Raw genomic sequence first — 25,308 nt, 5'->3', positions numbered from 1 at the left:
AACACAGAGAAAAGCAATCCCTTTAAACAGATACGATCAGTGTTTTGTTTATTATTATCGTGACTGTGAAAAAAATATTTTTGATTGCTTAGACAATTGGATCAACTCAATGACCAGATAATGTTTTGTTCAAGGAGACACTGGTATAAACATACGTCTGTGTAGCCCATGTTCTGACATTTCCAGTCGTTTTATCCAAACAAAAAACAAACCACAATCACGCCAATACTCTCGGTAGATTCAAAGTTCATGAAGTCTTGCTTCAAAGTCAATTCTTTAACCGTTTCAAGAAAAAATATTTCCGTTCACATCCAATTAACATTCATGACACTTGCTCGGCAATTTCCAACCTTAGTTTAGTTATCTACGATGTGATTTTGAATAATAAAAGACTTCCAGTACCTTGCTCAATTCCAAAACCTTCAAAATTGATAAGAGTTAAATACAAATCAGATAAATGTACTCGTTGATAGAACATATATTTTCCCCCATTTTATCATCTTATAATACTATCTTTTTTCACAAAATCAGATTTTTTGAAGAAAACATGTGCATTGCTTATGCAAGCATGTTTAGTAAACGAACGTATTATGTCTTAACCTATTTTGTACTGAGTGTCCTGCAGGTTGTTAAAAAAAGACGAGCGAGTTATTTTACCACTGATATTGTGATTGATTTTTGACTGTTTGTTGTTGTTTGAAAATTAACAGTAATCCCTAATTGACAGTAACAAAACAAGGTAAATACTACTTTAAACTATTTTTATAAAACTTTATTAAAAGTTCGCTTTTTCTGTTTGTGATATTAGGATCCTATTTAACCGGTACGTAAAGCTCTTGAAAACACTGTGAGACAATGGACTCCCAGGGATGCATGTTCGTGCATAGCAATGTCCCTCCTACAGAGGCCTTGCGAAGCTTCCAGGTAAACGAAAGTTCTAGGTACAATATAATGTTAACTAGAGCACGTACTGATACAATCCCGAACCCGTGAGTGAGGTCCAGATTGTAAATACGACATATATAAGATAATTAAGCGAATGGCTCTTGTTTGACAGCACGGTATAATCACATTACTGTGTTCACCTTAATGACCTTACAATCTCACTTTAATCTATTCACAATCAGAGCCGAATATCATTTTGATGACAACGTGGGACACAGAGAAGAGCACAGAAAAAATCTTACGGACACAAAAACTGGATAATTCAAGGAACCTGACATCGAGTTATTAGTCTTGATTTATCAGTGCACCAAAATTTATCATTACCTCTTGGCCAAAGGATACTGAAATAAGAACGTTGTACTCATGCGTGTTAATCAGATGTCTGGACTAAACATGCAATAACTCTGTTTAAAATCAGGAGCTGAGAATTTAAAATCATACACATTACAACATAATTATAGTGTGATGTTTGGTATTAGGCCAACTTATTATGTCTACCTACTCAAACTGCACTGAAGATAACTCACATCTGTGTTAAGCAAAACAGAAAACTGTATTTCAAGACACACCGTACCTACTTATTGGCTAAACGGTCATCTGAAGATAATTCTCGTTAAAATCACGTATGACTTGGTACAACAGTAAGATCCTGCGGACGCGACACTGACCTGGTTGTGTCCTAGCGACACGGACAGATTCAATAGGGCACGATAACATCACAGGTACTTACTAATTGGCAAATAGTAAGTTTTCATTTGAATGTCGCTTTCACCAAAACGATCCAAAATATATATTCAGCAAAAAAAAAAAAAAAAATAACAAACAGGTCATCAATTTATTAACTCAAATATTACAGAATACTATCGTATATAAAGAGTAGAATACTCCGTGATATAATTAATTGTGGCATAGCAATATTCTTCTTCACGAGAGCCTATGTTCCTGATGGTTATAAATAGCTCCTCGGAGAGAATGTTGCCGATAACTTATCTCTGCCAGCCACCCTCTCTTTGATGAGGCCGGGATTACACTAATCCCGGAATTCTATTTACCAAAACAACCAAGACACAGGTTTATCGGGTACTTTGAACTTAAAACGTTTGTTGATTGTTTTGCCGGGACGGTGTTTGCATTCGTTGCCCGCCACCGTTTCAGCAGTATTAACCTCTCTCGCCCTTCCAGCAAGGGAGCAGTACTCGCGCGCAAAACCTTAACACGTGTTAATCATTACGCATGTCTTACAATCGTCGAGAGTAATTGTATCTTGTCATTTGAAATTAGACTTGCGATATGATTGATCTACCATGACAAGGCTAGGTGGCGCTCTGTACGTACACCAAGATCAGCAATGTGTATTATCAGCAAATGTTGGTCAAAGCTTTGGTCACAATGCGTTTTAAACCAGTTTCGGGCATATAGAAATTGTGAGAAAACGCGAATATTTTACTTATTTCCCCGATTGTTAGTAAGTTGTTGTTTCAACGTCTTGGATGCTCCAAGAGCAATTAAAAAATGTGCATCATAAATATTACAAATCTCAACAGAACAAAATGTGACTTTAGTTGCAATGATTTAAAATATGTGAAAATTAATAAGCAAATTGTTATAAAGAACCTTATTAAGTTTTAGATCTGATAGGTTTTTTCACTAAGTACGCAAGGTTTTAAAACCTCCTTCAGCTACAAAACATATTTTTTCCTTGATTGATGTCTAGAAAAAGAGTTGATAAAACCGTCGCTTTGACATGACCGTGAACATGTTGTATTACTTGGTGGGAAAGAGTTGGAATTCACAGTTTAAAGGATCAAATCTGTCTGAAATAATCACACCTACTTATTACTACCAGTATACAGTCACTGAATGAATTCCGAGACGGCAAAATACAAAATAAGGCAACTCGACCCTGTCATCACTCAAAAGGGTCAATTGAGGTCACGGATAAGGTGACGTCACGAGTTATTTTCTGCGGGACAGTGATCCATGAGACGTCACAAAAGTGTGAACATGATTCCATGGTATCTAAGCAATTAACACGGATTTGAGAGACGGAGAGGTCTGCCCGGATGTCTTATGTAACGGCTGTCTCGTTTACTTATCTAAACAATATGGAGCATAGACATAAAACGCAAAGGTGAATGATAGTGAAACATGAGATTTTATACACCGATATAGCAATCTTTTATTTTGTAACTTTAACGAAAATGAACAATGCCATTGTCGTAATTCAACCTTTAAATTATTTATCATACCTTCGAAAATTTGGGTATCATCTGACTAAAGTAAAGTGGAACAGGAGTTTTCGTAGATGGTATGTGTATGTAAATCTCTCGACTTGTTGAGTTTAAACGAATCTGACAGTTAAAAACAGACAGAATGCGAACCGACATTTTATCTGTCAACATCAACATTTTTTACACATAAATGTTCTCTTCCCATAAGAAAAAAAGAGCACACATCCCTGTATGAAATCTGGTTATATTGACGTACAAATCTATAGGACACAGTGATTTACACATCAAATATTGTATTTTGAAAACTTTTCAATATCATTTTACCAAAATTGTCATTTTATTATCCTGCTAAGTACTTTGGAGGAAATATTCTTGATTTTGATATGATAATTTTGAATTTCTTTTATACATAAAAATAAAGGGATGTCAATTACACATTTTATGAATATCCGGCCAAATTTCATTGCTATTTTCAAATTTTGATTGACCCACATTACATTACCAGATGCGTTGTCATCTCCAGATCATCTGCATTATCTGCAACTTATATATATATATAATTTTTGATACTGTTTGGGTTCTTCCTTATTTGATCTGTTTTTTTCAATTTTTCCAACTACTCCATAGATTGTGTAAATTTGACTCACTGGAGAGGTTGATAATGATGTGTGCAAAATTCTCTAGTCAATGTGTTTGCATATAGATATGAACTAAGGATTGGTTGAGACAATGTGATCATATCGAAATTATCCTACAATATAACAACGCATAAATCAACGTGCTTATGGTAATTAGTATTGTCTGAAATATAAACCCATGGCTTCAGTTCTCGTAGTGAGCGGCACTGTCGAATTAAGTAACAAGAATATCAAAAAACAATATCACATACATCACAACAATCATTTTGTTCCTTTGAAAGTGTAGTTAAAAGTCTTTGATTTTATTATGAATTTAAATGCATTTGCAACACAACAATTCCTAATTCCACACAAGGCAAAATGGCCTGTTTCAAAGATGCAAGGAAAATAATTAAAACCCAACCGATTTCATTTTTAAAGCTGTTTAAATTTTAATTTTTGCAACCCCTGTAATGGCATTTCATTATGTTAATAAAGTACTCTAGTTGTGTCATGACAAATAATTAACATAATAAGAAATAAGCTCGAAAACTATAAAAATTATTCATTAACCTCATCTCATTTATTCCATATTTTCGTGTTTAAACGACATTTCTTCGGAATCCGAAAATATTTTTCGACAAATGAAATATCAACAAAAACGTTATATCAGTATACTTAGAATGTCTTTGATGTTTTGTCAATAACATGACCCAAAGTTAATTAACAGGTTGTAATGTGATGGTAATTGATATTGAGTGTCATGATACACTTGCCGTAACGCCCCACATAATTGGACCGGTTTGAAAAGTGCAGATCTCGGCGGTAAAACAGAATAACTTGTCGCAATCAATACCTTAAATGACGCGAAGAAATCAATAAAATCACTCAAATACATATACATTTCAATGTTTCCATAATTAGGTCATTTATATTCTATGAAATGTACAGAAATTACCACTGGCTTCAATTTTTGATATACACTTTAGACGATACCACGGGTAATACATTATACATACCAAGTAAAAAATTAATGAATAAATTGGCTTGCCGCATTCCAGTGTATATAAAACATATTTTGACGGATATAATGAAATTCATTCTGTGATACTGGTGAATATGTGTTCAGTTTTCCTGGCTGATTTAACTGAGCTTAGTACACCTCCCCGTCTCGCTTTTTTTTACCATTTCTTTCGATCTTTTCGAGATTTTCCTCAGTCGCCCCCTAAGTTTCCAAATTCACGCCCTTAGTATCACTGACGACTGTTAGAAGGACGAAACAGCTGTATGCTGAATTTTCCTCAGTCGCTCTCGAGGTTTCCAAATTCAGGCCCTTAGCATCACTGACGAGTGTTAGAAGAATGAAACTACTGTTTGCTGAATTTTAATACATTGTGTGGCTATACTGTATATTACTCTGTATTAAAAGGTGCAATACATTTATGTATCTTTTGCACAATCTATAGCTTCTGTGCCCATCCAATTGTATAACTAAAGTACCATAATTGTGCCCTTATGCTTCATTTTATACTTATATTTAGTCTCCCTTTATCTTTCCATTGTTCTTTTTGTCTTTCATCACCTTAATTATATACCCCTTAAAACGTTTTTGTTTTTATAGATCATGGATAATTTGTGAATCAATTATTCACACTTTTCACTGTACACATATGCTTCCGGCGTAGGCGCAACGAAATCATGTGTTCGACAAACACAAAAATGATAAGCGGAATTCCTTTGCCCTTTCTGGTTTTTATTATTGTAATCCATTGTGTTCCGTATCCCCGCTACGGCCTCGTTTCTGTCAACTAGAGTATTACTCCAATACCGAGCATTATAACTCGCCAGTAAATTAAAGAGTCTATCTTCGTAAGAATGTGCGTTCCTGCGCAGAAATTGCCCATGGATAAACTTCTGTCATTGTGGTGAAGATTTACTGTTCCAAAGACGTAAACTCACAGAAGGTTATTGTTGAAATTTCCTAATACTGGTTATTTATATGGTATAAATGCATGGCAACACGAGAGACCTTTGGCAAGGAACCGATAAAACCGAGCGTTTGCCGTAGGTAGTTCGTAGCAGTTAACAGTAAGTTACGCGATTTACCTATTCATACCTTGTTTACAAATTTATCGTATAGCTTGTTTGTCTTGTGAACCTATCTCTTTATATTGACCCTTAGTATAGTCACGAGAGAAAAGTATGAATATGGCCCGTAAGGACTTAAATCACCCCTGAGCCGGTACTTTTGATAATTCAGTGTGATATTCAAGTATGAAGATAAGGCAAGATTTCAGACGAGATCTGGATTGTTTCCGGTCATAATTAGGTCGTCTCGTTCACGAAGTTGCTTAAGGTCACAGACATCCGCCAGTTGCGGAGATTTATCGATTGGTCAATGTCCACCTAAACGTTGTTTTATTGTCTTGAAGTAACAAAACCTTAGTTTAAATGATCCGACTAAAAATCAATGTCTACCTAATCCAGAGAAATTGCTTGTATTATAAGGAACAGTTGATAACAGAGGATACCATATTTAGCTAAATTTGTTAATTGTCTTCAGTTCTCATAATGTTATTTGGGAGAATATTCATCTGGTACTGCTCAAATTAAGTTTGAAGATATTTTATGACGTAACCATTTTCACGAAATAATCAAAATATTTCTGTAGTCAAGGTTTGTCAGAACATTGAATTTTCTTCTCCAGCGTGTTTCTTGTCGGAACTATTTCACATAAGTCTACTATCAAACTTGATAGCAATACTAATACAAATACCATAGAAACATCTAGGTGTTTAGACTAGAAAATCTTGCCTAAAATCAACCCCATGTAAGAGACTCTGCAACAGACACCTTGCACTTTGTGCCAAAATTTACTGATTTTCCCATTTCACACTGAGCAAAAGTGCATGCCTACTAGGGCTAGATGTCTATTTGCCAGGTCTAGGGGACTGTTTCCGATCTAATCTTGTAATTAACTATTTATATACATCTGAGGCAAGTCGTTTCCTTAGAACGGTTACAAATATAATCGGACACTGCAACAGCTATCTGGTAATATTAAGAAAATATCTGAAGTAATTATAATTAACGTTTTACCTAGACTATTACGATAAATCAATTAAAGCGAAAACCATTCTCATTGCACCAGTTATCAATATCGCTTTAACCCTAAGTCATGCGCAAAACTTTCATTAATGAAAAAACAACTTCAAGCCCTGCTATTAAATTGAACGAGTTTTTGTCACGTAGCGTCTATTCCGTATTCGTGTCGATCATCGTCCTGAAATAAAAGCATGCACGTTTTGTAATTACGTTCGAGTCGTAAATACTATTTAAATCAGCTGTTAGGGTTTTACAATTCTGATTTAATTTAACTGAGGTAAAAAACTGTATATACGTTTTACAGAAATCAGTGTGAAGATCTGAAACAGAGAGACATTGAGAATAGCAGACTTCAATATCCCTGTCTCTAAATATGGTTCTTTAGAGTCGTAACATCGATTTTCAAATAGATGTATATTCCATAAAAGTTTCAATATCTGTTTTTCTTGATCTTGAAAGCTTCCTTTTCGAATTATGTTTGAATTACCCCTTTACTTTCTTCACCACAACTGGAAATAGAATGTATATTTCGGGAATAAATATTTCAAATGATTATTGTTGTTATGATATCAAATTTCTGAATGTTCTTTCGAAATATTTGAATTTTCAGTTTTGCAGTGATCTAGATTGATCACTTGTAGATATATTGATGACGTCTTGTCTATAAATAAGAATTTTATTGACCTTATCTATAGTATATGATACCCAACAGGATTTGAAACCAAGGACACGACATTCTCTGATACATCAACTGCTTATCTCGATCTTTTTCTACAACGAAACCAACACGGACAGCTTTCCACCAAGCTGTGTGATAAGCGTGATGATTCCAACTTTCCCTGTTGTGAATTGTACATTTCTGATTAGCAACATTCCTGCATCCCTAACCTATGGTGTTAGCATGTCGCAGTTGATTCGACATTCTAGGGCCTGTTCCATTTTCACTATTTTCGTTAAAATAAAGTTTCAAAATATGCTAGGTGATGAAAATTATGGGAAAGTTTTACGGTCGTCATAGTGATCTCATTGATTATTCTATTTCTTTGTGCGATATGAAGCTGGACATGCTTGAAGCTCGTTAGTTTGCCTGTTGGTTCCGTTGTTTTTATACCTCGTTCTCATTTGAAAACGTGACATATTTTTTTAGTATAGGTTTACATCGTCGATGAAGACACTTGACCGTTTGAAACATCTGGGCGTATATTCATTTCCATGCTCAAGCATAGATATTGTGCTCAAGAAAACATTTTTTTATAATTCTCCTAAATCATACAAAATAATACAAATGTCAAATATAAACATTGAATATAACTTTGACTTGAAGTCTTTTCAATTTTTTTAATCTTTGGCAAAATCAGCCTTATTTATTAATTTTTAACTTAAACAAGACATAAGGCTTGAACACAAAATTTATACTTGAGCATGAGAACAGTTTCATGAATACGGGCCGTCTCCTTGTACTTTTTCAGGAGTCTCCGTGTATATCTTTCTTTTGTTCACATTTTGCCCTAGTGTTATTGAATTTGAGTTGGGATTATGATGATGTTGTCATGTTGGTATTTTCTTATTACATAATGATCAAGCATGAGCGACTAAGACCTAAGAAGCCATGTCTATTCTGTCGGAAAATATCTGATAATTTGTATATTGTTGCACTGGTGTTTGAGTGTGAAGTAAAGGCGTTCTCAAAAGCCGATCTGTGAATGCACATTGCAATATAACAGCGCTACATTGTACCGTGGAGAAACAGCGTTCTGACTATACGGAAGCCGGTTTATTCTCGCTTTCACCAATATGCAAAGGGTCTGCTAAAACCATCAGACCCTAGAGTCAAACTTAATGAAGCGATACAAAGATATTTTCATATTACCTCTCTTCAAAGATTTTTGCCCGCTGCTTTTGGTTCATTAGTAATTTGATTTACAATTCATGCTTTCCAGCCTAAGTTGATGCGGTTGACAGTGAGAAACACGAGTGTGAGAGGTTTGTGTTTGTTGTCATACCCGCATATAGCGGACAACCGCATTAGACCAAGAAAATGGAGAGATGGCGTGTTGTTCGGGAGTAATTCAACGCCGTCGAGTAATTGATTTCAATTTTTTTTATTCATTAATGATTAAGTGCTTTATCAAAACCCAATAGGTATTAGATGGTTTGTTCACAAGATCCCATTGGACCCGAAATGACGTAACAGTATTGATGGACGTTAAAACAAAACAGTTTTAGACAAGCTCATAGCTGTGACGGTTTAACATATGGCAGGAAATAGTGTGATCATTGATCTAACCGATCGCCATCAAATTTCCGTTTATCTGATTTGTAAACGCACAATAAATTTCAAAACGTCTGCCCGAAATGCCACACAAATCATAAACGTATTTAACCAAGTTTCGTCGTTTTTAAATTGTATTTTCCTCCCTGATAAAGGCACTATTCCTATTACAGACACGTACATAAGGATCAAGATCTAGCTTTGCACCAATCCAATAAGGTCTTACTGAAACGATTTTTTTTTTAATCGGGCAAATGATGTTGGGAAAAACTTGTAGGTAGAATAGTTGTATGTAAAATGTAGAAATGAAATAAATATGGATTCCAAGAAACTCATATAATAACATATTTCAGTATCAATTGTGGTGTAGGTCGAATGATCAATTAAAGGACATCAAACAACAGCAGGTCACAGCAGCCTTACCACATGGCTGTGTAGTTAATAACAGGCCAAATGAATTATCCATGTTAATATCATAAGTATCTATGTATTTTTCTACAAATTCGTGGTAAATAGAATGGTCTGCTAATTTCTATTCCATGAGGCTATGAGGACATCATCATGTACTCACTGAGAAGTCGGGTCTCCCTGAATCTCACTAGACTTTATACGGACATCAGAACATCTTGACGCTGCATTCAGATGTGTCTCATTTGATATCTTGATAAGTCAAATTAAAAAGTAATAAATGCAACTAAAAAAAACCTGACCTACATTTTTAAAAACATTAATAAAGTGTTATCGCCATAAAAAGGAAAAGAAATCTCATGTTATTTATATAAAGAAAATTTTCATACCTTAACAAAACGCAACATATACATTGGTATTAGGAAAAAAAGTAGCTTAACTCGACAAAAATGTCTTTTTTCATGGACGTACCATTTAAATAGCTCCATAAATCTGTCAGTTTCTTCAGATAACATGGGGTACCACACACGGGTAGTAGTGCTTGATCAACTTTTTATATAAATTTAGCTTTCATATTACATAAGAAAAACCATCAGCCACCATTATCAACGCCTCTCTTAAAATTAAGGTAAAGATAACTTATAACAAAGTCAGAGAATTCCTTGATACATCCTTCGTGAATCCGATTCTAGTAATAAAGCCAGAGAGAATCCGAATCACACATTATACCACGTGATATTACCCGCGTTGCTGTGATGTCTAAAGGCATTTAGTCGATTGGTTCCAGAAAGTCCCTATATATGTATTTTGGGATAACCGGATTACCTGACTTAGTACAATTTCTCTCCGCTAGGCTTTGTTTGTATTCCTAAAGGAAACTAAGCGAAGGAGAAAAATTATAAGCAAACCAGTAAAATATTCTAATCAAGTAATTTAAGACCACGTGGTATGCATAACCTTTGTAGTAATAAAACTAGAGAACACACGAAATACACAGGGCCCGGTAATCAATCTAGAAAATATCTGACCAGTATACCAATGTTGGGCCTGGTCAAAAGGTAAGGCTAGAAAAAATATAATTTGCATGATAGCATGTTCTTGATCTTATGATAAGGAAAGAGATTATAAAGAAGTAAGGTAGGTTACGGGATGTAAATGAGGGTGGGAACATCAAGGTCATTTTAGGCCTGTTATGAGATGCAAATGTTACAAACATAAACAAACACTCGTGTATCTGATAAACAAACGTATCTGATAATATAGTTGACCCTTGATAAGATAAAACGTAAATAAAAATTTCCATTCACATCAGATATTACACGTTGACGTCACACTATTTGACCTTTAAAAAGATGTTAAGCAAACGACAACATCATATCCGGCTAAATGATACCATACACACTCAAGAAGACGATTTGAAATAAGAGCAGTTGATATCTAAACATACTCAAGGAGAAGTTCTAAAGTATAATCTATTGGTATCATTGTCTTTCAAGTTAAAAGTCTTCCTCGCCATTCTGAGCACTTTCAAGCAGCATTCATATTGTTTGGGAAGAACAAAAATGCTAGCACGATACATAGCAACCAGAGCCGGATCAGGTCACATTGAAACAAACTGTGGCGAACGAATATGTAGCATGTACAAGCACCTCAATATTGTGTATCCTAACTTAAGGTAGAAGAGCATGAAAATGGAAACAGAATCCGGTTATTTAAGAAATATCGTATTTTGTAGACTTCGTAAATATTGTTACTTGTTTGTCATACATAATAAGGAATTTTGATATAAAGTGTACTAGTGTCTCGACGCATCTGTTGTTTGGTTGTTGTACTATCATATTACATAAGGTTGTATATAATACATGATGCAACAGTTGTGGTGCAGTATTTCAATTCAAATGATCTCTATTGAGTGTTAACGAAAGATTTGCTGGTTCATTTGTCAGATCGCGTGTCCAAGTCAGCTGTCGTTGAAAACAACTCTTGTTCTGGAGTACAATCTTCAACAAATACTTTGTAATTTCTGGTGTTTGCTGTAGAAATAAGCTGTCTGTGTACCTTACACTTCTTCCATCCCAAAAGCGATGAAAGATTGCATCATAGTCGTTAGACTCGTTTTGATAATTGCCACAGAAAAAATAGCAAAGAACGCGTATTTGCGTGCGTGTAACCGGGCATGGCTTCATCTCTTAATAGCTTACTGGGTTTGTTGATGGGGACAGATCGAAAGACTGTAGATCTAGCCATGTTGTATAATCCATGCTACATAGACCTTGAAATGTTGTAGCACACATAGCAAACACGCACGTGGGACTCGGCAGGGGGCGAATGCTACAGTCAGTTATGGAGGGGCGATGTCGAGAAGTAATACAAAATGGCAGAAAGAAACTATGAGGAGAGATTCTTTTTGATTGCTTTGTTTTTTTTTTATTCTATAAATTTATACAGAAAATTAATAGATGACTGATAGTGAGAATATGTCGGCTCCGACGGAGAAGGGCGGCAGTGCGATCATGTCTCCGCTTTGTTTGAACATTAAAACTTAAATTGGTTGTATATCGAATAAACATTATGGGGGGAAAGAAATGTGTTTATATTAACCAGGATTTTATATCTCCACTACCAACTAAGCAATGATGCATTGCTATTTAAATCAAGTGTTCGTCGATATGGCACAAATTATTCCGTTTCTCTATGTATTTTTGTCTCATTCGCTCGTCAAGTTGAGATTTACCGTAAATGTTCGATTTAAAAAGCCATTAACTGGCCCATCGTGTAGTGACTGAATAGACCAGAGACCATACATTAGCGAGTATTTATCGGACAGGAGGCCGATTGAACTTTCAACATGGCGTCCGACGGTGTCGGTAAATGTACCACAACTATTTCGATCTTCTGTATAATGAAGTTTGATGGGGACAGCCAACGTCGTGTCAACTGAATTTCTATTAACTGTTATTACTCCTGAGCTATGGAGTGAGCACTGGAAACGCATCACAAACGGCATGTCTTCCACAAGACTCGTGCCTCCATAGTAACCTGCCATACACAAGATTCCGAGTGCGCTAGACCGGAAGTAAACATTGTCATGCGTCATTGCTTCCAACACTGAAGATTTGTAGCCATTTCTCAGGCCATCCACACAATACTAACATTTATTCTGATATTTACATTTTTTAAATATATAGACATCTAATGCGTACCTCTCTAACGGTCAAAGGGGATAAAACCTGGAGTTCCTTAAGAGTAATCGTTGTCCGCTTCATCGACGAGAACCTCTATGCAAATCTAGGTCAATCAGAGTAATGTCACGTTCTCAAATGAGAACAAAGTAAACAACACGATCAGCAGGGAAAATATCTCGCACTCCATATCACACCAGGAAATACATTTCCGTGACAACCATGAAATTTCAGCATAAAGTCACAATTAAAATCATCACGCTTGTTTAACGAAATGCTATCCGTGTTGGTTACTTTGTAAGAAAAAAATCGGAGTAAACGGCTGATAACACATGGTCAACAACTAGCACCGAGGGACAATAAAGGTTTCGATATGCCATAAGACGGCATTACCTGTTATATCACACAAACGGAAATTAGGACACAGACTTGCCTATACCGGAGTTCTTCAACTTCACACACTCTACCTTCCACAGTATCGGTATTGAAGTCAATAACAAAGCCAGTTAGAGAACAAAATTATATGATACAGTCACGTGACGATGTACCGTAATATATATATTTGTCCAGAGAAATTTCAGAATTTATTTATTTCACAGAACATTGGTGAACAGCAGACTATGTTTGGTTCTGGATTGGTATACGAAGCACCCGGACCGGTTTTGGTGCGTGGTTCGACACTCCATACCCTAGGCAGCATGCTTTTCTTGTGAATCTGAGAAACGGACCGATCTGTGTTATCGTGGTCGTGCTATCGATGTCAATCAAATTCCTCTGAATGATATACGACGGACCTCCCCCTTGTTGTTCAGTAAGGTATTCACCACCTCAAAATGACCCTGGTTGTCCATGGGGCGGTAGATCCAGTAACCAAACAAACAAAACATAACCGTTTATAAGCAGATACGTGCATTTCGCCCAAAGGACTTCCGTAATTTGTCAAAACATGTATATTTTTTGAAATAAAATATACTAATAAGCTAGAGTCAAAGTGATGATAAGCCTTATCTGAGCCGTACCGTCCCACGTTAGCACATATTTGAGCGTTTAACGTCCCGTGACGCGACAAATATAACAAAACGCTCATTATCAAAATTTGTTTTCCGCGATATACCTGCACGCTAGACATGAATGATTGATAGAGCAGAACGTATGAATACAGACGTCCTTGCCTATGTCTATTTTATGTGTTTATACATTACAAGTGTCTGGTCGGTTTGATTGAGTCTTATAGAGAGTGCCCGATTGCCTCAAAACGGCATGTTTACCGCGCGAGCTTTGCTATCCGGGCTCCTATCGACAGGGCTTGACGCTCAAGTTTTAGATACATGGATATTTATTCCATATGGCGATCCTTTAAAAGGGTATATACACCCCTAAATAAAATTCTTTTTTCGCTTAACAGACGAGGGTAAAAGGATAGGTCTCAAGGTGCGAAGTTGTCAATGGGCACCTCTTATAGTTCTAGATATATGTGCGCACTGTATCGTACGAAAACCTTTAAATGTGGCTCTATCTAATCTATAGTCACCAACAAATTGCTCAAACAACCTTACACTACGTTCGCCGAGTATCTCGACTCTTCAAAGCTCCGTCAGATAGCAACTAACTCACTATGACGATACGGGGCAGTCTTACGCTGTGATCTGAATATATTTCATGTCTGTCTAGATCAGAAAAATACATTTCTGCATTTGAACATAAATGATATACATATGTCGTTGTCAGTTTCCTCAATAGTAGACAGGTAATATAAATCAACCCTGCTGACTTCATTGAATGCAAATGGACCCCCACTATAAGACATATTCGGCATGGTTTCAACATCACAGCGCGCTCGCTGGCTCGGGTACTGGGTACCAACAAAATGTCATATGAGAGATATAGTTTATATAATATCCTACCTCGTGTATTTATAGCCATATTGGCCCCCATTTCAGCACCGTTTCGGCTTAATTAAGGTCGGGGGTATTGCATGAATATGTACTTTTATAGGAATGTAAAAAGCGTAAAAGCAATAAATCTATCGCCATGGTTCTGTGGTTTGAAAACGTTTGGCATAAGACCCAGTAATAATATTCAAATTTCTTTTCAAAATTATTAAATTACATAGTTTATCCCAACCGCATGTTTTGTTGTATTCTCTAAACATATTTTCTGTTACTTATACTCGAAATTTCACAAATGGAAAAGTAAAAATCTGAGGTTGTCTAATAAAACGAGAACATGATATTGTGGAAACCCATATTTACATGGGTAAGTTTTATCCAATAAGTTGGGGAAGTTTTTGGCAAGATATTGAACCTGTGTTTTGTCTACACGCTTCTAGAATTTTATCTCTTCCTTGCTTTGTGTGAAATTTTATCATTTTGTTTTATATTAAAAACAACCTTCTGGATTATGCTAATAGCCAAAAGAGAATTTCCATGGCATCAAAGTTTATTTTATCTTTATGGTTGAAAGCGAAACGATACAGGTGCAAATGAAATAAAAACAAAGATAGGTTACATAATTGTCAATCCTGTTTAAGAAAGAGGGAACTCGCTAAACAGAATTTCACGAGTTTATCGTCGGAATAATTTGAAAATAAAACCCGTAATTGTCGAGAGAAAAAAGTAAAGTTTGTAACGCTGAAACTGCCCGGAGAAATTCCCTGTGCAAATACTCTATATCTGTCTAAATATTCTAACAAGGTGTTTTTGTTGTTGTTTTTTTAGATCATATTCAGGGTTCTATTTCTTTTGATCAAGTCTAATATCTATGTATCTTCTGTTTCATGGCGAAGAGTTAATACACCAAACAGCTTAAATCACAGGTATTAGTAAAAATACAGCCATCCATCACAGTTATCCTATGAATGAGAAAAAAATGCCTCACTCTGCAAGCATGCTGTGGGTTTCGTTATATACATAACATTTCCGTGTGGAATTAAAGGTCTAAAAACAAGTTTAATTAAATCATACCCACCTTTCTTTAAAACTGGTCCAAATACACTGTAGTTCTGGGACGTTGTACAATTCCAACGTTCGAATTTAAACTGTTTCTGGCATTCTGTGATGGCCGCCTTAGCGCCCCGGCTCACACACAAAATAGACTCGGGGTTTTTAAGACACTCCTGTTGTTGTAAATCCACCAGCCCCGGGACTGAGCTACACGTGCCGCGGTCCTGGGGGACAGCGGCCAGTGACGACACACCCAAGTGCCTGTAGGGGGACAAATAGCGCCATTGTTACGTCACAATGTCCATAGATCCGAAATACGAAAAATCACATGTCAACATTTTGTTATTTTAAGAATATATCAAAATATATACCTTTATAAAACCGGTTTGCGTTTTAATAAGGTTCGAAGCAGGTGTTTTATTTATTTAGAAATTCTATGAAACCTATCGATTTTCGTTTAATATTTCTTTATTCAAGTTAATTTTTAATGTCGGAAATTAATTTTCTTTTTATTTCATTTGTCATTATATTTACACTTATCGTTAGGTTCATCCATAATTAAGATATTCGAAAGAGAAATCAATATACGTAAAGGTAATTGATTGTTGAAATAACAGAATACAATCTTTGTTGAAAGATTGATCGTGCTAGTGGTAGATCATGCACAAAATACACTTCAGTGTTATCTTGGACAGAAATTAATGGAGCTGATACTACTGTTTGATAAAGTGGAGACTTCAAGTGTGTCAAGTGGTAGATCGAGCTGTGATATTACTGTAAGTTTTATCTCCAAAATTATCAACGTAATCATATGTAAATATATACAGATTGTTTATCACAGTAATGTGTAAATAAACACATACTGTTTATCTCTTAAAACCGATTTTTAATCTTAGGGTCTTCCGATGTAAATACATACTGAATAGGCGTACTTTTTTAAAAGGCACGCCATGTTCACAACAATAAATCCAGAGAAAACCATAATTAAAGATATTTCAACATTTTCCCCGTTAAATTTGTTACATGATTATTTCGTCTTTAATTTCTATCTTCCAAATGTTCTATGTATTTAAATTGGTCAATGTTATAGCGATCGTTACTGCACCTAATACATGCATGTGCATTTTGGGGGACCACACGTGTAAACATGGAATTTCCCACTAGCGACTGCATGCCGAATTTCTTATTATTCTAAATAATTAGATATAAAATGTTCTATGAGAACAAAGGACGGGGAGGCTTCGTCTAATTTTCACAGTACTTTCATGTCTTAAATTGATTAATTAACATATGGAACGATCGAGTGCTCCTGATTGGGTAAATTATAGCTGAAACACTCCTTGTAAATAAACACTTTGAGTAACTCTAAAACAATGGAGAAAATATGTGCATTACCTAAAAGACAGGTGCAAAGGCGATCAAACTGAATATTAATTAATCATGAAACAAGAAGTATCTTCAATACTTTATATGAATTTGAATGATGAAATTATGCATTCTGTCTCTTTAAATTGAAAGTCTGGAATACACACCGAAGTTGCGTATGAAATTAAACAAAAGCATAAAATGGAACGAAAAGAAAATATAAATTTTCATCATAAGGAACACTATTGGAGTTCGTTAGACCTACTATTTACAAAACATTCTTGAAATTGTATATATAGGTATATAGTGTATACGTTATAGGTATGTTTCTGTGTGGTATAAAAGTTAACGACCTATCCCCCACTCGCTGATAATAGAAAAGTGCCACATTAAAAGATTAAGATTTAAACGTATGTCTGTCCGACGATATTTCTGCACCAAAAGAAAAGTTGTCGATTGTGGCGCAACGCCAAAAAATGCGCAATTGTATCGTGTTTTTTTCCTGATAGGAAGCATTTAACACTACTGTACGTAAATTTCTTACATGTTTTCCACACACAGTAAATTAAGATCAGTTAGACGATACTTTTGAAGCAATGAGATAAGAAATCAGTTATAATTCCGATATTATCACTAGGGAAGAAAACTATTTAGAAAATGTAAAATCATATTGTAGATGGTATCTTGAGTATTTATATTCACTAAAAAATATTTCATAATTTATCTAAATTAATTTAATTAATTAATTTAATGCGTAAAAATATAATTATATTGTCTACTATGATTAACTTACATCCAGCTGTCGAGAGAAAACGACGGAGTCCATGTTAATACAAGTACTCCATATAGTGTAATCCAACCTTGGAAACTCCAACGAGAAATCCTCATTTTCACTTAAAGTACAGGTAGGGCCACCATAGCGATCGAACGAACTCCGTATACGATGAAAACAGACACATTTGGGCGAGTTAAAATCTCGTGCTGTGGACCCGTCACATTTCAACACAATCTATATGATAACCCGATGGTAACTCATTCAGTCCTTCTCATCGCCAGACTCGATACGCTATTGGCTTCGGTAGAAACAGGTACAGTTGTAAGGATGGATGTGATTGGATAAAAACCGCATGTGACTTTTAACGTTTGTATTGATACGTATATCTTAGTGAGCGCTGTCAAATACTTACGTTTTAACTGTCCTATGTACAAATATATACAGAGAGTATATATACTATAGCTACCACAGATTTTTTTTGTTTTCGTCTCTTAGCACTAGCTTTTCGCTCGAGGAACTTATCACCTCAGGGTCTCGCTAAGTGTATTTAGTCATCAGTGTTTTGTCAATAATATCAATTTGATAAGAAAAGGACAGTGAGTATGAAAGTTTACAAGAATGGTTAACAGTCTAACGCACGTGTACAAAAGTTAATGATCTGCTTATTATGTGTGAATGGAAAAGAAAACTAGGGTGTTTACACACAGTGTTTAAATATATGCGATCGTGTGACAATGCATATAGGCAACGATAACAATCACCTTTCGTAAGATGTCCTACTCGCCGAGGGTGTCATTTTTGGTTGAGAGGTCGTGAGCAAATATGAGAGAGAAATGATCAAACATTTTAAATTGATTAGGAAAACACTAGATTGTTTAAAAGTACCCCACCGTGTTGAATTGTCACAAAGGTAGCTAAAGTGAAACTCAAAAGACGCGGAACAATCGTATCGAGTTATATCTTAGTAAAAGGGTCGAATGCTATTGTTCACAGCACGACCGAAAAACATTGATAGCCCAAACCTTCACTATGCTGATAAACCCATTTAATCAATTAAATTCTCTTCACTGTTCGCTGTTTATAGTAAACCCACCTCCTTCAAAATATAGCTTAAATGGAATACAATCTTATTTGAATTATTTACGAACGTATGACATTCGAAAGGCTTAAATTAATTCCAAAAAGATAATTAATTAATGAATTGCATTAAGTAACACACGTTATAAGTATCCCAAGGATACTGTGACACTGATAAGCGTGAACATTGTATAGATAAGGTAACACAAATCAATTAACATTCATTATAACCATTTAACATATAACTTTTGTACAAATAGGCATACACACTACGCATAGATAAAGATGTACAGATGAACTAAGATAAACTATGTATCTATTAACAGATAAACTACACACAGGTAAATTGTGTGCAGATAAACAAAGATGCGCTTTGTACAGATAATCTTAGATATAGTATGTATAGGAAAAGTCATAGTACAGATAACCTAAGATAAGCTATTTAGAGATACAGCTGAAGTATGAATAGATAAAGATGTAAGTAAGCTATGTACCGATAAATAATTAAACTACATACAGATAAATCATTCCAAATAAACGAAGAGTATGTACGACAGGTAAACTACGAACAGATCAATTTTGTACAGACAAACTAAAATAAACGATACACTACGTAAAATAAAATATATAAAGATAAATTATATGAGATAAACTTTGTACAGATAAACTGCTAGCAGATAAATTACGTAAGATAAACTGAGATAAATTAAATGAAGATAATATACAGATAAACAGATAAACTACATACATGTATCATAGCTAGATAAACTGAAATGCTGTATGGTATAGCGATGAACTACACTGTGATTCGTAAACATCTAAAATAAGTTTAGATAATTACCTATATAAATTAGGTGTTGAATTAACAGATCCACAACGAAATGGATGTCACTTTGAGCAATTAAACTATAATTTAACATGTCTTTAATAGATCGATCACAAATGATATGTTCTAGATTTCTTTACATGACTAGACGATTCATATTTAGCGTCAGTGTCAGTTTCTGATGGAGAAACGTTTGTCTCGTTAATGACATTTTTTAAATCAATAACAGTAAATGTTTTCAGATGATATCAAGCTGTATCACGGTTATGTCAATTCCTACCATATGTTTTAAGTTTACAGGTAATAAAAACATTTTAATGATTAAATTGCTGGCATGTTTTTCTTATCTTGTGATTTATACGTTGTCATTATCAATCGATCAATCAATTTCTCCAGTTGATCGATGGAAACAAAAAATCGAATCCGTGAAAATTGAAAAATGGCATATCAATGCAAAATTTTAAGTGTATGGAGGACTGATAGACACATTTACGAGAGAAAAGGTGTTATTTATGATTTTTTTGGAATAAATAACACCTTTTATTGTAGAGAGCCTAAACGTACTTTTAACGACTGATATTTATTTTTTAAATAAATAGTTTTACTGCGTGACAGAATGTACAAAGAGACTATCAACCAGCTTTTAATGGGAAAATCTTATTTATCGATATGTTAGTTTTGAAATTGAAAAAAAAATATGCCATCTAACTGCTGTACTTGGACACTGTAACTTTCTTTAGTCAGGACCCTAACCAAAGATATTTTTCTGTTAAGAGTAAAATCATTATTATATTATAAGAAAATGCACAACGGATCCTTGATAGTCTGGACGATAAAATGGTTTAAAATACAGGAACATTATCTATTATCAACGTATACTTATCACCCTTGATGACCCAGGATGGAAAATATGAACTTTGGTTTAGGAGTACAATAAAAACGGGCATTTAATTTCTGATATACTATATTGTACAACATAAAGCGGTATCTCGTTTTTTCGGAACATTTTCTTCAGGCTGGTAATGTCAATAGAATAGAAGTTCTTATAGCACAACTAGTACAAGATTAGAGTGTGATCTTTCGATGACTACATGGTCACCTACATTAGACAAATGACCATTGTAGATAGTACTAGTACTGACATTGTAGTGTACGAGATGGTAAGGAACCGGCCAACTTTTTGGTTGTACAAAAATCACATGTACAATAAGGCCGAATATAGTGTGACGAGATAGTAAACAGATTAAAGATAAAACGATACAAGATGGTAACAATGTAATAAAGTCAATTCGGCTAGGCTTTGTTTAACACTTGGTCATAGGTGCGCGAGAGAATGAGCTTCAAGATACGGTTACAGTGAATTACAAGATATTAGTTTGTTTTAGTCTGTAAACAGAAAACATAACATTTAAAAAAAATACGTTTAGTATAGTGATGTGTTAAATATGACAAAGTATAAATGATAAAGTCCTTTATGTCGGTACGAGTTCCACGTATTCGGTGAGATCACTTCAACATTTCTACAAGGTGTTTTCACATTAGTCGCCTCCAAAGGAATCATTTGAGTAACATGAGATAAATTTCTCTCCTCGACCTGCAAAATTATTGTAAGAACTTGAAAACAGAAATTTGAATGTGGATTTCCCACCTTCTGCCGTGATGTTGTAAAAAATCTACTCTAATAACAGTATCATGGGTTCAGGAAATAGCAAGCTATTGCAGACAATTTGAAGTCTATAACTGTCAGCTATAACATACAGTATCGCTCCGTCAGGTCAGCGTTCACTGTCACCTATCAGTGTTATCAATCTCGCACGATTCCTAACGTGACCGGTCATGTTACATGTAGCTGTAGTTAACCCTGTTATAATTAATGTTACACATGTTATAACTACTGTACAGAGATGAGGTAACTTGTTACATACATTAAATGATAGTGGAACCTTGCCAAACATAGTTAACTTTTACAATACAATAAACCATGCTACACGAAAGTCCGGAGATACCGTTTACAATATATAACTTTCAACTCATCACTATGGGAACCAGTATCAGGTTTGCAATATCCAAATATATTCATAGTACATTAACACAATAAATGTACGATTTCGTTATTTCGCGGTATCAAAAGAATACTTTGATCCTGACCTTCATTGATAAAATACATGATGTTGCACACTGTAAACTATCTGACCGAACCTCTTACACCCGTAAATCATGACGGTGACCTGTTACACACTGTACACAATCACACCGAACCTCTTACACCCGTAAATCATGACAGTGACCTGTTACACACTGTACACAATCACACCGAACCTCTTACACCCGTAAATCATGACAGTGACCTGTTATACAGTTACCTATCACACCGAACCTCTTACACACGTAAATCATGACAGTGACCTGTTACACACTGTACACAATCACACCGAACCTCTTACACCCGTAAATCATGACAGTGACCTGTTACACACTGTACACAATCACACCGAACCTCTTACACCCGTAAATCATGACAGTGACCTGTTACACACTGTACACAATCACACCGAACCTCTTACACCCGTAAAACATGACAGTAACCTGTTACACACTGTACACAATCACACCGAACCTCTTACACCCGTAAATCATGACGGTGACCTGTTATACACTGTACACAATCACACCGAACCTCTTACATCCGTAAATCATGACAGTGACCTGTTACACACTGTACACAATCACACCGAACCTCTTACACACGTAAATCATGACAGTGGCCTGTTACACACTGTACACAATCACACCGAACCTCTTACACCCGTAAATCATGACAGTGACCTGTTACACACTGTACACAATCACACCGAACCTCTTACACCCGTAAATCATGACGGTGACCTGTTACACACTGTACACAATCACACCGAACCTCTTACACCCGTAAATCATGACAGTGACCTGTTACACACTGTACTGAACCTCTTACACCCGTAAATCATGACAGTGACCTGTTACACACTGTACACAATCACACCGAACCTCTTACACCCGTAAATCATGACAGTGACCTGTTACACACTGTACACAATCACACCGAACCTCTTACACCCGTAAATCATGACGGTGACCTGTTACACACTGTACACAATCACACCGAACCTCTTACACCCGTAAATCATGACAGTGACCTGTTACACACTGTACACTATCACACCGAACCTCTTACACCCGTAAATCATGACAGTGACCTGTTACACACTGTACACAATCACACCGAACCTCTTACACCCGTAAATCATGACAGTGACCTGTTACACAGTTACCTATCACACCGAACCTCTTACACCCGTAAATCATGACAGTGACCTGTTACACACTGTACCGAACCTCTTACACCCGTAAATCATGACAGTGACCTGTTACACACTGTACACAATCACACCGAACCTCTTACACCCGTAAATCATGACAGTGACCTGTTATACACTGTACACAATCACACCGAACCTCTTACACCCGTAAATCATGACAGTGACCTGTTACACACTGTACACAATCACACCGAACCTCTTACACCCGTAAATCATGACAGTGACCTGTTACACAGTTACCTATCACACCGAACCTCTTACACCCGTAAATCATGACAGTGACCTGTTAAATCATGACAGTGACCTGTTATACACTGTACACAATCACACCGAACCTCCTACACCCGTAAATCATGACAGTGACCTGTTACACACTGTACACAATCACACCGAACCTCTTACACCCGTAAATCATGACAGTGACCTGTTACACACTGTACACAATCACACCGAACCTCTTACACCCGTAAATCATGACAGTGACCTGTTACACACTGTACACAATCACACCGAACCTCTTACACCCGTAAATCATGACAGTGACCTGTTACACACTGTACTGAACCTCTTACACCCGTAAATCATGACAGTGACCTGTTACACACTGTACACAATCACACCGAACCTCTTACACCCGTAAATCATGACAGTGACCTGTTACACACTGTACACAATCACACCGAACCTCTTACACCCGTAAATCATGACAGTGAACTGTTACACAGTTACCTATCACACCGAACCTCTTACACCCGTAAATCATGACGGTGACCTGTTACACACTGTACACAATCACACCGAACCTCTTACACCCGTAAAACATGACAGTAACCTGTTACACACTGTACACAATCACACCGAACCTCTTACACCCGTAAATCATGACGGTGACCTGTTACACACTGTACACAATCACACCGAACCTCTTACATCCGTAAAACATGACAGTGACCTGTTACACACTGTACACAATCACACCGAACCTCTTACACCCGTAAATCATGACGGTGACCTGTTACACACTGTACACAATCACACCGAACCTCTTACACCCGTAAATCATGACAGTGACCTGTTACACACTTACACAATCACACCGAACCTCTTACACCGTAAAACATGACAGTGACCTGTTACACACTGTACACAATCACACCGAACCTCTTACACCCGTAAATCATGACAGTGGCCTGTTACACACTGTACACAATCACACCGAACCTCTTACACCCGTAAATCATGACAGTGACCTGTTACACACTGTACACAATCACACCGAACCTCTTACACCCGTAAATCATGACAGTGACCTGTTACACACTGTACACAATCACACCGAACCTCTTACACCCGTAAATCATGACAGTGACCTGTTACACACTGTACACTATCACACCGAACCTCTTACACCCGTAAATCATGACGGTGACCTGTTACACACTGTACACTATCACACCGAACCTCTTACACCCGTAAATCATGACAGTGACCTGTTATACACTGTACACAATCACACCGAACCTCTTTCACCCGTAAATCATGACAGTGACCTGTTACACACTGTACACAATCACACCGAACCTCTTACACCCGTAAATCATGACAGTGACCTGTTATACACTGTACACAATCACACCGAACCTCTTTCACCCGTAAATCATGACAGTGACCTGTTACACACTGTACACAATCACACCGAACCTCTTACACCCGTAAATCATGACAGTGACCTGTTACACACTGTACACAATCACACCGAACCTCTTACACCCGTAAATCATGACGGTGACCTGTTACACACTGTTATCTATCATAACGAATATGTTACACACAGAGTAACCTGTTAAAATGTATCATACTAGACTTGTTACACACTATGATTCATAAGAGTGACCTGTTACACATTGAAATTAGCACACTAAACAAGCTACACGCGGTTTATCATCACAGTGATATGTACACACTGTAAACTATCACACGGAACGTAATCACAAGGTAATTCGTGAGAGAGTGACTTGTTATACAATCATACTGGACCTATAACACGCGGTAAATCACGACAGTGACATGTTACACACTGTTACCTAGCACACTGTACATGTTACACACGGTAAATCATGACAGTGACATGTGACACACTGTTACCTAGCACACTGTACATGTTACATACGGTAAATCACGACAGTGACATGTAACACACTGTT

The 25,308-nt window shown here is 36.2% G+C and overlaps 1 protein-coding gene across 1 annotated transcript in view; it reads right to left on the bottom strand.

The window, feature by feature from the left end:
* LOC132555092 (protein Wnt-16-like) overlaps positions 1-18,133 on the bottom strand; it is a 45,362-nt gene extending 27,229 nt beyond the window's left edge. Inside the window, exons 1-2 of the mRNA XM_060219432.1 lie at positions 17,861-18,133; positions 15,728-15,963 (exon numbers count right to left, since the gene is read on the bottom strand). Coding sequence (XP_060075415.1) covers positions 15,728-15,963; positions 17,861-17,955 — 331 coding nt within the window. The 5' untranslated portion in view covers positions 17,956-18,133. The remainder of the gene's footprint in view (positions 1-15,727; positions 15,964-17,860) is intronic.
* Positions 18,134-25,308: the final 7,175 nt, after the last annotated feature.

Source organism: Ylistrum balloti, unplaced genomic scaffold (assembly GCF_031769215.1).
Source record: "Ylistrum balloti isolate Yb309-2 unplaced genomic scaffold, AGI_CSIRO_Ybal_v1 Utg370452, whole genome shotgun sequence".
Taxonomy (NCBI): Eukaryota; Metazoa; Mollusca; class Bivalvia; order Pectinida; family Pectinidae; genus Ylistrum; species Ylistrum balloti.
The sequence above is the reverse complement of the archived record's forward strand: the minus strand, read 5'-3'. Positions and strand labels throughout refer to the sequence as shown.